Source organism: Pseudovirgaria hyperparasitica (assembly GCF_010093815.1).
Source record: "Pseudovirgaria hyperparasitica strain CBS 121739 unplaced genomic scaffold EJ05scaffold_23, whole genome shotgun sequence".
NCBI lineage: Eukaryota > Fungi > Ascomycota > Dothideomycetes > Acrospermales > Acrospermaceae > Pseudovirgaria > Pseudovirgaria hyperparasitica.
The window spans coordinates 124,898-139,504 of NW_022985571.1; the positions used below are offsets into that span (position 1 = coordinate 124,898).

At 30.4% G+C, this 14,607-nt stretch overlaps 2 protein-coding genes across 2 annotated transcripts; both read left to right on the forward strand.

The window, feature by feature from the left end:
• Positions 1-2,684: 2,684 nt before the first annotated feature.
• On the forward strand, positions 2,685-3,576 carry EJ05DRAFT_445583 (DUF1640-domain-containing protein; the record flags this gene model as incomplete). Its single annotated transcript, XM_033742186.1, has 3 exons — positions 2,685-3,031; positions 3,086-3,457; positions 3,519-3,576. 3 exons carry the CDS (start codon positions 2,685-2,687, stop codon positions 3,574-3,576), a joined length of 777 nt encoding a protein of 258 aa, XP_033595535.1.
• A 1,079-nt stretch (positions 3,577-4,655) lies between these two features.
• On the forward strand, positions 4,656-5,998 carry EJ05DRAFT_495061 (14-3-3 family protein; the record flags this gene model as incomplete). Its single annotated transcript, XM_033746229.1, has 7 exons — positions 4,656-4,667; positions 4,867-4,909; positions 4,969-4,988; positions 5,042-5,062; positions 5,147-5,421; positions 5,495-5,582; positions 5,636-5,998. The coding sequence occupies 7 exons, from the start codon at positions 4,656-4,658 to the stop codon at positions 5,996-5,998; spliced, it is 822 nt and encodes a 273-aa protein (XP_033595536.1).
• Between the last annotated feature and the right edge of the window lie 8,609 nt (positions 5,999-14,607).

Here is a 14,607-nt window from a genome sequence, read left to right on the forward strand (position 1 = left end):
TAAGAAAAGCTAAATATTAAAGTATTAGTAATTAAGATTTTATAATATATAAAATAAATAAGAAAATATTCTTCTTAAGTATAAAGATAGCTATAGAACTATAGCTAGATATATATATAGAGCTATAGATATAGTCTTCTATAATAGTAGATTTTAGCTCTATATAGCTACTTTTAATCTATTTTAGTTCTTTTAAATCTTTTAAATATATATTTATTAGTTTCTTATTAGTTTAATTCTTAGCTTAATAATATTATATATATAGGCTACGAAGCCTTACGAACCGCGTCCACGTCGTCGTAGCTAGGCAATGCCTCTATAGAGGTAGTAAGAGGTTTAGAGCGGCGTTAATGGCGACCTAGTCGTCGCTAGATAGATAGTTAAAGAGTTTTCGCGGAGCGTCTACCTTACTAAACCACGCTAATATAACCTAGCTAGGGAAGTATATACTTCTATCCTATCCCTAATTAACGTGTTAAGAGAAGTTCACGAGAATAAAGGGATAAGAAAACCATCTAACGCGCTACTACTATATCGAAAGTAGGCCTAAATCTATCTTACTAACTAGGTAGAGGAAGCGGAGGTCCTAGTAGCGTAATAGGATACCTTAAGGCTTAAACGGCTCTAGAAACGTAAGGAACACGTCGAGGGTAACTAAGAAACTACTAGTAGAAGAACTTATTAAAGCTAACTCTTCTATAGTATTAAACTACGTTTATTAAGCCGCCTAGTATAACTACTAGTAGCACGACTCTATTAAGACCTTTCGCTTAATATAAGATACTACTTTACTACTAATAGGTAGAGTAGCTCCTACGTATAAGAGATATTATAGTCTACTATAGGAGGTAGAATACTAGAGTATATAGATAATAGTATATAGATATAGGTAGGAGGTAGCTATAGAGACCCTTTAAGAGTAGTAGAAATAAGTCGGGTCAGTAGGAAGAGAATACCTAAGTCGCCTAGGCGTATATACGTAAGGGATTTAGAGGATACTCTCCTATAAGACATGGTCGGCCTATTATAGAGAGATCCTTATAGATAACGCGAAACTAAAAAGTAGTAATACTTAAAGGCGGGGCGTGGTATATAGTAGTAACTACTAGCTCTAAGGACCTTACCCCTTTAATAGGCTCTAACCCTTAGTATATCTAGAAGTAGATAGAATTATATCCTAGCTAGAGAGACTACTATATAGCCCGAGAGAATGGATGCGCGTATTAATTTATAAAGAGATAGAATATATTACCTATAAGGCACGTACGCTAGTATTATAAGTTTAAGGAGTAAACCTTATAGTTACCTAGCTAGGAGAGGCTTCGGTTACCTCTCCTAGTAGAGCTAGAGGTATAAGCCTAGAGGGGATAAGATAAGGCGAAAATAGAAGTAGAGTCTAATGGTATAGGGCACGTCGAACCTATAGAAGTTATCTAACTCTGAACTAGAGGCCTATACTACATCTATAAGAGAGGCGTTCCCGACACCTCCCTATGGTATAAGGCGTACGGCCGGAGAGGTATAATATACCACTATCTAGCTATATACCCTAACCTCTATATATAATAGTAATAGCTTATCTATATTATAAAGACTTTAGATATTATACGATAGCTTAATAAGTACCCTAAGGACGTCTCCCGATAGATACTTATATATCTACTACTTCTCTAGTACTAGTAGACCTAGAAATATATATCGGAAGAGACCCGGTATACGCCGGTAGTAACCTAATATATACTAGAAGAACCCCGGGAGAACCCTAATTATTAGTTAAGGGTAGCCCTTAACTAATAACCTCCGTACCTATACGTGCTACCTAAGGGTAAAATAATAGTAATATAGACTATAGGCTAATAGGCGTACCCTATAGCTATATACTTAAGACGAAATAGAGGTTTAACGAGATATAGTTATAGATATAAGAAAGTTTTTCCCTATAGGGTTTCTTCTTATATAGTAGCTTAGACTAGAGAAGGTATAGGTCTATAGAGTACTACTCTACCTAGTTATATAATATTATTATTATTATTATTATTATTATATATATATATATCTTTCTAATTTATAACTTCTTAGTTCTAGACTTATCTTTTCTAAGTACTAGTAGTTAAGATATAATATACTATATAGAAGTTAGTTTATTCTCTTAATATTTATTAGAGTATATAATTAATAATATAATAGTTATTAGTTTATATACTTTAATTTTCTTTCTTTATTATTAGTTTAAATCTATAAGATATTATCTCTTAATTAATCTTTAAATATATAGTTAGATATTTATCTTAGTATAAAATAGTATATACTAGTCTATATTAGATTTTTATATCTTATTCTATTATACTATATAATATTATAGAACTATAGTAATTATTTATACTTATTATATATAGTAAGAATATAATTCTTTAGTTTTAGAGATAGCTTATAGAGTTTTCTAAGTATATATATATATATATATCTCTTAGTTTAGTTAGTACTTTATTCTCTATAATATTCTTATTCTCTTTATAATAAATATATTATTATATCATACTCTATCTAAGCATCTATACTATATCTATTAGATACCTAAAAAGTATCAAGAGATATTATAGAGCTACTTTACTTTTCCGGCTATATAATAAGTACCTCCGTCTACTCTTCTTATATTATTTGAAACTCATGAATAGCCTTTTGTCATGGCGTTACAATCAGTAATACTTCAGCCGACTTGGCTTCCTCGGAACATCAGCAGATGCAAATATTCAACATTAACGAAAACTCGACTCACGAGCACGCCGGTACCAGTAATAATACACACCAGAAAGCTCCAAGCTTGCGAGCAAGGATCTTTGAGCTACCCACCAGAATATCGCAACCACTGTATAGCCTCTTGTCAACGCCGTGGTTTCTCGGCTTCTCTGAGTCGAGCCCGGGATCATCATTTTGACACATTGAAGTTCGTCCAAAGACTCAAAGATGAAGGATTCTCGGAGGAGCAGGCTGTTGCCATGATGAAAGTGCTCAATGACGTTATCGAGGAAAGGTACGGGGCAACACAAGTCTCCGTTATTTTGACTTATGTTAATGATACACACAGCATTCAAAACTTGACTAGAACCATGGTCTTGCGTGAAGATCAAGAACGAGCAACGTACACCCAGAAGGTCGACTTTGCGAAACTTCGTTCTGAACTCATGACTGCGGACTCTACCGAATCGTCACTCACTCGCGTCTCGCACGAACGTTTGACGAATGAGCTCACAAAGTTGAATTCGCGCCTTCGTGACGAGATCCAGAGGACTCAAGCGTCTGTCAGACTCGATCTTAACCTTGAAAAAGGCAGAATCCGAGAAGAGGCCAATGTTCAAGAGTTGAAGCTCAAAGAAACAGAGACCAGGATCGAGCAAGAGACAGCTCAATTACGTGAGAAGCTTGAGGCTGTAAAGTTTTCCACCTTGCAGTGGCTCATGTACGCTCCCTGGCTGCGGCCCCTACATGACCGGACACCTTCGCTGATGTTTCTCCAACAGGGGAGTTTGCACCGGCACAGCAGCTTTGATTCTTGGTGCTTGGCGTCTCTTGATGTAGTAATTAAGTGAGTTACTGAATCAGTCAAGCTACATTTATTCATCCGGAACAACCATTACATGGTCTTTGGATATCACTATTTGACGGCTTTCTGTACATGTCAAGCTGGAAGTGAAACGAACCCGGAGTGCACCAACAACATCCGATGAACGTTCACGAATGCAAAAGGAATACTCATAGAGGATCTACACAGGCTACAACTAACAATGAAACGTTCGCAACATGTATTGCGACGCTGAACTTCAGATGGGCTGCACTATGTAGGAAACGCTGCAAATGGGCTGCTCTCCATAATTCTCAACATAACAGAGTTTGATTGTGAAGTTTCTCTTCCAAACGTGTTTGTTAGACGCATACACCATACATAGGAGCGGACCGCATTAGGTGTGCTTTAGGTACAGAGTGTCTTCTATTAACGGAGTGGCTCTATTGGCGCCTAACGAAGTATGCCAACCCCTCAACTTCTGTCACGTAGCTTAGCTTCACAGACTGCTGTCTGAGCGCAAGCAGTAAAGAAGGACTAGAGATAGATAGCTGTGATGGGTAAGAGGGAATGAACAAAATGATATCGTGGTAGTGATCGCGCGACTTATGCACTCAGTGTAAGACTGTATGCATCCCTAACAAGTTCTATCAAAGCTGAGATTCTTGCCCCTGCTGTTGCATTGCGTACCCACGCTACAGAGCCGAAAACGTAGTGTCTGAATAACCGTAGAGAACGCAACGTGATCAGGCTAGTTGTTAAACAACGTGGTTCGCCGCTTCGAGGAGCAGGCGTAGGGGGAGGCGAGAACGTATAGGCAAGTGCGATTTAATATTATTTATTAAAACGAAGCTAGGTCAGTAACGTGTGAGCGGGTGCAGCCCAGACAGGTGAACAGGCAGCGGCTGGCTGTGTCTTCTGCGGCCTTGCGCCAACCTCGACCTACATTACATTACTACCTACTTGATCCCGTCTCTCCCAGACAAACACCCACTTCTTGCAACCTCCAACCCACCTACACCACCTGCCTTTGATTCTCCTACACTTGATCAACGACTGTCAACCTCATCCGCCACACACAGGACTTTCAACGATCATGACTACCGAAGTAAGTTTTATGGTCTACACAAGCGGGCTCGGTCCCGATCCATTTGATTCCCCTCAATGCTCGACCCCTCTACAATTCTTTCAAGTCAACCTTGACAGGAAACGATAGCTAACGTAGACACCACGCAGCGCGAAAGGTATCCTATACTTGGTCATATCTCATACGAAGAGAACCTGGAGACTGAACAAATGACAGCAAGACTTTCCTCGCGCGGCTGTGCGAGCAGGCTGAGCGCTACGATGGTGAGCCAAGCCTCAATGAGCACAACATTGGTCATACACTAACGCAAATTTGCTTCAAGAGATGGTTAGCTATATGAAAGTCAGTATTCTTGAACTTGGTCATCTTTTCACGTCAACTAAGTCGTCTTGCAGGAAGTTGCGAAGCTCGCAAAGGTACATCCAACAGTTGCCTAGTACATCATCTGCGTGCAAGGTAAGCGCAACCATGAAACCAAATCTAACAAACTTTCACAACAGACCGACAAAGAACTGAACGTTGATGAACGCAACCTCCTTTCTGTTGCCTACAAGAATGTCGTTGGAACCCGCCGCGCCTCATGGCGTATAATCTCCTCAATCGAGCAGAAAGAGGAGTCTAAGGGATCTGACAAGCACGTCGGAACCATTCGTGAATATCGCCAAAAGATTGAGCTTGAGCTCGAGAATGTCTGTCAGGATGTCCTCGATGTCCTTGACGAGTCGCTCATTCCTAGAGCTGAATCCGGAGAATCGAAGGTGTTCTACCACAAAATGTATGTCCTGATACCTGTACCCCGCCCTTGAAGACGGAGCTGTGTCAGTACAGTGGTCTTACCGAAAATAAAGGAAGGGTGATTATCACCGATACCTCGCTGAGTTCGCTTCCGGCGAGAAGCGCAAGGTCGCTGCCACCGCTGCCCACGAGGCTTATAAGGTATGTTTAATCTTTCAACTTACAGTGAATCATAATTCTGACTCTGAGTTTAGAACGCCACCGACGTTGCTCAAACTGAGCTTACTCCTACCCATCCTATTAGACTCGGCCTTGCGCTCAACTTCTCTGTCTTCTACTACGAAATCCTCAACTCTCCGGATCGCGCGTGCCATCTGGCCAAGTCTGCTTTCGATGATGCGATCGCGGAGCTCGACTCTCTATCGGAAGAGTCCTACCGTGATAGCACACTGATCATGCAACTCCTCCGTGACAACTTAACCCTTTGGACATCGTCAGATGGTGCCGAAGGCGAGGGTGCTGTTGATGCTGCGAAGACAACCGAGGGGAAAAGTGAGGAGACCAAGGAAGCCCCCGAGAGCGCGGAAGGTGCTCCAGCTCCAGCTGCTGCTTCGTAGATTCATCCAATGAGACGGCGCAGCTCAGTATTTGCACCAGCATGTCATTCGGAGACCTCGCCGGGGCTGCATCCGGAGTGGACGATCGATGCTTTGTATGTCCCTTCGCTCACTAGCAGGTTGGATGGAGTTGTCTCTTCATTGAAAACCGATACACTATATGAGCGATATCGAAAATTACTCAATCCCTGCCCAATGAGATCATGCCTTCTCCGTTACTTCCCGGATCAAATTTTCCTTATAAATTCTACTTTGAGAATGGCTCTGCCATAGGATGAGTTCGACTGTCAGGGTCACGTGTCTCGCCTGTACTTTGTTTTTCTTTAATTAATAGCGACAACGGCGTGTTTATAGGATAATATTCCACAGCTTGCAGCGGTCACTGACAGGAGGAAAGGCCGTCATTGGCATCCACAAATATCCTGATTACCTGTGCTTGCCTTAAGTTGATATCCCTACTAATAAGCTAACCCCCTAATGAACCATGTGATTTAAGTACGTGTCTATATATATACTTAATCTTTAATCTTAAAATACTTAATAACTATACCTTCTATATCTTCCTATAATACTATATTTAGAAGATAATCTCTTAATAGTTATTTACTATTACTATTATTATATCTATATATAAATCTAGACTATTACTATTATCTATAGTAATCTATACTCTACTCTTTAAAAATATACTAAGAGATAATAAGACTTATACTAAGTAGCTAATTATTATCTTTAAATACTATCTTTTTAATAAGAGAAAAATCTATAAAATTAGATAATCTACTTAGATTAGATATAGATAGCTCTTATTAAGATTATTAATAGTTTAAATCTAAGATAGTTATAAAGTATATATTTTCTAAATATAACTATAGTTAGTTACTAAAAAAAAACTTCTTTATACTCTAAGAGACTAAACTAGTTAATTTAGGGTAATATAGTAATCTATATATATTAATTAATAGAGTATACTAAGTATAATAACCTCTAATATATATATATATATATATATATATAGTATATAGAATATAATAATACTAATATATAATAATAATAATAATATTATATAACTAGGTAGAGTAGTTTACTCTATAGATATATATCTTCTTTAGTCTAAGCTATTATATAAGAAGAAACCTCTATAAAAGAAAAAACTTCCTTCTCTCTATAACTATAATAATAATATTATTATTATTATATAACTAGATAGAGTAGTCTACTCTATAGATATATACCTTCTCTAGTCTAAGCTATTATATAAGAAGAAACCTCTATAAAAGAAAAACTCCCTTCTCTCTATAACTATATCTTATTAAGTCTTTATATTATCTTAAGTATATAGCTATTAGAAATACCTATAGACCTATAATCTATAGTACTATTATTTTATCCTTAGATAATATATATAGAGTATAGAGGTTATTAGTTAAGGGTTACCCTTAACTAATAATTAGAGTTCTTCTAGGGTTCTTCTAGTATATACTAGGGTCTATCTAGTATATATTTAGTTTCTTCTAATATATATATCTAGATCTATTAGTACTAAGGGAGTAGAAAATATATAAGTATCTATCTAGTAATCTTCTTAGAGTACTTATTAAGCTAATATATAATATTAGAGATTCTTATTATATAGATAAGTAATTATCTTTATATATAGAGGTCTAGGTATATTATAAGATAATATTATATTATATCTCTTTAGCTATATATTTTATACTATAGAGATATATCTAGAATATCTCTCTAATATAGATAGTATAGAAGTTCTATAGCTTCTATTTAGACTTAGAGAAGAATAGATATCTAGGCTTTTATAAGCCCTTTATATATCTATTTACTTAGTTCCTTCTATAGTTCTTAAATCTATTCTAGATATCTATTCTATTAGAATATCTAATAGATTTAAAGAGCTTCTCTCTATCTATTCTAGATCTATAACTATATAGTCTATATAAGCTTCTAAGGATTCTACTAGTCTAGAGAGATATCTAGATTATCTTTAATCTCTTATATAATCTAACTTAAGTCTATCTCTATTAGATACTTATACTATATATAAGTCTAGTCTATATATAGAAGTACTTAATAGTAGATACTAACTTATATATATAGCGTGGTAAATATAAGGATTATAGACCTAGGATAGTAGTCTAATAGATTATAGAAGGATTTAGAAATATATTTAAAAGAGTAGTCTACTCTTATAATAAGGTTAATTCCTAAAGAGTAGAAATTAAGTATATATAGTCTACTTATATAGTACCCTTACTTAATCTAGCTAACTTAATCTAGATTTATCTATTATAAGACTATACTAGACTATAGAGGTCTAGTTAAGTCTATTCTAGTATTAGTTCTAATAATATTCTTCTTCTTTTTATACTTCGCCCTAAAGTACTTAACTATATATAGATCTATAATTCTATAAGTATTATATTTATATATATATCTAATTAAACCTATATAATATTATTAATAGCCTTTGTGTTAGTAAACTTAAAATCTTAATTTACTTTTATTAGCTTATATACGCGCTTATCTCTTACTTTCTAGCTATTACCTTAGAGGTAGCTCTATAGGTTATATAACTACTATATTAACTAAACTTATATTTAACTCTCTTATTCTAAATTTTCTTCTTTAGTATATCTATCTTACTCTTAAGATAAGTTATTAATTTATATATTATCTCCTTTAGTTTAGATTCGTTTAGATCTAGAGTAATCTATTCTTATTAGAACTAGTTCTATATAATCTATTAAAATTATTATAGTTACTAATTTAGCTTTCTTAATTACTCTTAAGACTAAACGAGTATTCTATTCTTAGATCTCTAGCTAATATATATATATAGATATCTAATACTAGTTCTATTTCTAAGTCTATCTTCTTCTCTTATAAGACTTACTCTAAAGAAATTACCTCTATTCTAGCTATACTAGCTAAAAAGTCTACTTATTATAGTAGTATAAAGATATACTCTAAGTTAGAGAAGAACATAGCTAAGACTACTACTACTATTATTACTACTAAGATAGCTATTAGTTACTCTAATCTAGATAATTCTAATACTAGTATTATAGAAGAAGTAGCTATAAAGTCTACTTATACTTTCTTATACTATCTATCTACTCTATCTTCTTTAGAGAATAAAGAAGATCTTATTATAGATAATAATTAAGAGTTTATACTCTTACTACTCTACTCTAAATACTATTTCTCTTTTTAGTCTAATATAGACTAACTTAATTATTCTAGATTCCTTTAGAATCTTATTATTTACTCTAAGTCTAGCTCTACTAATAATAAGATCTAGGTTACTAAAGATACTAAATATAGTTATAGTTTATACTATAGAAAAATAGTAAACTATAGTTTAATATACTATAAGTATATTAAGACTTATATAACTAGCTCTAAATATCTCTTTTACTCTAACTCTAGTACTAGTTATTATTCTACTAACTCTAATAGTTCTATATACTCTATCTTTACTCTATCTATCTACTACTACTACTATACTATTCTTAGTAAAGTTTATCTTTAGATAAGTCTATTAGACTATTTTAGTCTAGAGTAATCTAAAGTTATCTATACTAATATATTTTTAGATTTCTATTTATATATAAGATATATATAATAATCTTTATATCTATAAGACTCTTAGTAGTTCTAGTAGTTATCTAGTCTTTATATATAGAGAGTTTAGAAAATACTATAAGCTCTTTCTAGAGATTATTAAAGTATAAGTTTAGAAACTATTAATTACTCTTAATCTTAGCTTATAATTTTTAGTTACTATAAGATTTCTAGTACTTAGACTATCTATTCTAAAGAGTTAGTTTTAGCTACTAAGACTATAGAAGAGATTTAGTATATCTCTTTTTATCTAACTTATACTACTAATAGATCTTATAAGAGATCTACTAGTTCTCTCTCTAAGTTACCTTATAAGAGAGTATATATTCTATTCTAGATTATTCTAGATTATATTAGCTAACTTTAGATCTAGTTACTCTAGTCTAGTATATAGTTCTTCTTCTACTAGACTCTAGTTAATTAGATAGCTAGTATCTAATCTCTACTACTATATTATCTTTTTAGATTAGTTAGTTTACTCTAAAAAGAAGAATAAAATAAAGGAATAGCTCTATAGGTCTATATACTAGTGTTTCTATATAGTATATTATAGCTCTATCTATCTAGTTTCTATCTATTTTAGTCTTTTTTAGACCGTTTAGATATCTACTTACTAGTTTTCTAGTAATTTAATTCTTAATTTAATAATATTATATATACTCTTATTTATTCTATAACTATTAAATTCTAGATTCTAATTTACTTTAAGTTACTTAAGTTTAGATAATATATATAAATTAGTTTATCTCTCTAAATTATATTAGAGTATCTAAACTAGTAGTCTAGTAGTTATTAGTTTAGGTACTCTAACTTTTTATATTATATATTATATATTTAATTCTATTAGAAGGTATCTTTTTAAGTTCTTAGTTCTATATTTTTCTTATATATAATAGTCTATATTAGTCTATTCTAGACTTTTCTATATTATTCTATTATAATATATTATATTATATATCTATAATAGTTATTTATATTTTCTTCATATTTAGTAACTATATATTACTTAAACTATAGGCCTACCCTATAGAGTTTTCCTAGTATATATTTAAGATTTATAATTTAATACTTTATTCTCTATAGTATTCTTTTTCTTTTTATAATAGCTCTAATAGTACTAGGTTTATAGTAGTAATATATTATTCTATAACCTCTATTTATATATAGATATCACGGTACTTAAGATATATACTATAGGTTTCTAGATATTCTTATTCTTAGTATAGTTCTTCTAATAGATTTAATACTTCTAGATACTATTCTTATTAAGTCTATAATTAATAATATAGTCTACTTTATATATATCTAGTCTATCTTAGAGTATAATAGAATATAACTATATATTTATATAATTATATATATTAGATTAAAACCTTTCGAGTAATAAGATATAGAATATATTATAGACTTTTATATTATTTTCTAGGTTAAGCTTATAGACTCTTAGACTAATATAATATTTAATTTAGAAGAGACTAGGTATTTTATAATTAAGCTTTTTATTTACTTATAATATTTATATATTATAGATATTAAGAAGAACTTTATCTTTCTTCTTATATATTTAATCTTTAACTAATCTATTATAGTACTTTATATATAACTTATTTACTTACTAGATTATTATATAATAGTTATATATAGCTTTAAAGATTTTAATTACTAGTTTCTATATATATATATATTAATATCTATTATTTAGTTAAACTAGATCATATAAGGTTTAAAATCTATTCTTAGACTATATTTTAGGTTCGCCTAGAAGAGTATAACGTCTATTATACTATAATAACTATTATTATAAGTAAATTCTACTATACTTAGTAGAGAGGCCTAGTTATCTTATTTAAAATTTTAGAATATATAAAGGTAGACCTTAAGTATTTAGTTCTATTACTCTATCTAACTATCTATTTATAGATAGAATACTATTAATATATTTCTATTTATACTAGCTATTTTATAGAATAACATCTAGAATTTAGATATAAATATACTTCCTTAGTCTATAATAATTCTTTTTAGTATATTATAGACCTTAATAATCTTATTCTAGAGTACTTATACTAGTTCTTTTAATATAATTATCTTCTATATAGAGATATACCTAGATATCTTTATAAGCCTATCTATAATAATAAGAATTAAATTATAACTTATTCTAAGTATCTTACTTAGAGATAAGTTAACTATAAAATCTATAATAATATCTTTCTATATAAAGAGGGGGACTAGTAGAGACTATAAATTCCTATATAGCTTATATCTAGATACCTTTATTCTTTAATAAATCAGATAAGTAGCTATCTATTCTTTAATATACTTAGATATATCTTTCTAAAAATAGTACTAACAAATCAAGCTTAGGGTATATATATACCCAAAATATTCTACTAGATTAGTATTATAGTATTAGCTAACTATAGTAAATTATATATTATCTATTAGTATATAGTACTTTCTATTATAGTAGAGTAAGCTATCTATAAAGGTCTACTTATAGTCTACTTTAGTCTATAATAATCTATCTTACTATATTTTATATAACTTTAAAACTATTAGATCTATCTTTTATAGATCTATAATTAACTAGATAAGGTCTACTTAATATATCTACTAGGTACTATCGCCCTCTCTAATAGTGCTAATAAATAGCTTACTAGAGACTATAGTACCGTGTCTTTAGTTACCGGCTTCGGTCTTATAAATTTAATTACTAGTATTAATATTAGTATCTTACTAATTATTAGATAACTTATTATCTAGCCTTATCCTTAAGAGTTAGGTCTATAGCTACTCTAGAACCCTATAGCTACTATAATTCTAGGCAACTTCTTTATAGTTAGGTCTTCTTAATATTCTATTAGCTAGATTTATACTTCTAGATTAATAGTAGATTATAAAGTAGAAATTTATAAGCTACTTAGTCTATTAAATCTATTAATAATTTAAAACTATTATACTTATAAACCTCTTTAAGTTATAGTAATTAGTTAGTAACTTAATATTATATATAGTACCTTTAAGATAATATCGCTACTACTTAAATAACTCTTCTATTACTAGTAGCTCTTAGTTATAAATAGTATATCTAGTCTTAACGTTAGCTATCTTATATAGGAAGAATATAACTAGATACTATTAGATCTTTTTAGACTCTATTAGTCTAGACTAGAAGAGTATATCTAAGATTATAAATTCTAATATATTAGTTTTAACACAAATAGATTTAGTTAGATTAAAGTATACTAGTAATAGAGTAGTTATAAATACCTCTTTAATCTTCTTAAAGGATATTCTTTTAACCTCTATTAATTTAATAGATTATAACTTAATATTATACTATTTCTATCTATTACGGACCATAATAGATAAATTAGTAGTAGTAGTATATATATTAAGTAGTGCGGCTAGATAGAAGAAGTATTTAATAAATTTTTAATAGTAGTTAGCAAAGCTAATAAAGATATATATATCTTAAATAGATTTTAGTTTAGGCTATTCCACGATAGTAGTAACCCTATCTCTCTCTATAGTTATACCTTAGTTAGTAATAATAAAGCTAAGAAAGTTAATATAGTTCTAATGGAACTTATATTTAGATAGCTTAATATATAGCTTATACTTTTCTAGTCTATCTAGAACTATATATATATACTAGATATACTTCTCCTTATTATCTAAGAAGATAAGAATATTATCTAGGTATATAATATATATCGTATTAAGTAGGCCTACTAGCGTATTATTAATATACGCTTAGAAGATACCTAGCGCGTTAGTTAGTCTAAAAGGGACTATAGTATACTTAAAGTATCTATAACGGGTTCTAAAAGCTATTTTCTATTTATCGCCCTCCTTAATATAAAGGCGATAGTAGATATTATATAGATTAAGCTTAGTAAAGATCTTTATATATTCTAGTCTATTAATAGACTTAAAGATAAGAGGTAGTAGATAATAATTCTTTTATATAATATTATTTAGACTATAGTAGTTAATATATAGATAGAGGCTTCTATCCTTCTTCTTTATAAAGAGGATTAGAGCTCTAGCTAGAGATATACTAGGTCTAATCTATTTTTATATAAGGTTCTTTTTAATATATTCTTAAAGGACTTATAATTTAGGTTCTAAAAGAGAGTAGATAGGTCTATATAGAGGTTACTAGCCGTCTTTAAGATTAATAGTAAGATTAGTAGATTAGTATTAAGGTAGTTAAGAGAAATTAATTACTAATATAATATATTAGTATATTTTATACTAATATAGTAGGTTTTTATCTACTTTAATACTAAGCTTACTATTTTAGATAAGTAAGAGTATATAGATAGTAGAGATTACCTTCTTATAATGTTTATAGAATTATTTATTATTAATAATCTATACTAGTTTCTATTAAGGTAGGTTTATATACTAGCTAGCTATTTTCTTAAGAAAGTCTAGTTTTAGATTATATTTCTTAAGCTATAGTATATCTAGAATTATATTAAAGGGACTATCTACCATAATAAAGGTTAAGTAGTAGAGTTTCTATTTCTCTCCGCTATTCTAGATACTATATTTAATAGTATAGATACTATATAACTTAATACAGCCGTTAATACTATAGAATATAGTATCTATTAGAGCTTAGATATTAATATTAAGTTCTTATACTTATTAAGTTAATATAATATTAGTAGATAAACTACTATTAAGTATTACGGTCTAATATTATCTATAAGGGACCTTAATAGATCTAGTCTATAGTTTAATATACTATTTAACTAGTTATCTCTCTATTATAGTTATATCTATAAGTTATAAGGGTTTCTTATAGACTATTAGTTTTTTATATTCTATACTAGATAGTTAGACGCGATATATTCTAGCTACTAGCACTTATAATATATAACTAATTAGTTAGTTATATTAGTACTTAGTAGTTTTTCTAAGTAGTACTTAGGTACTATATATTCTATTCT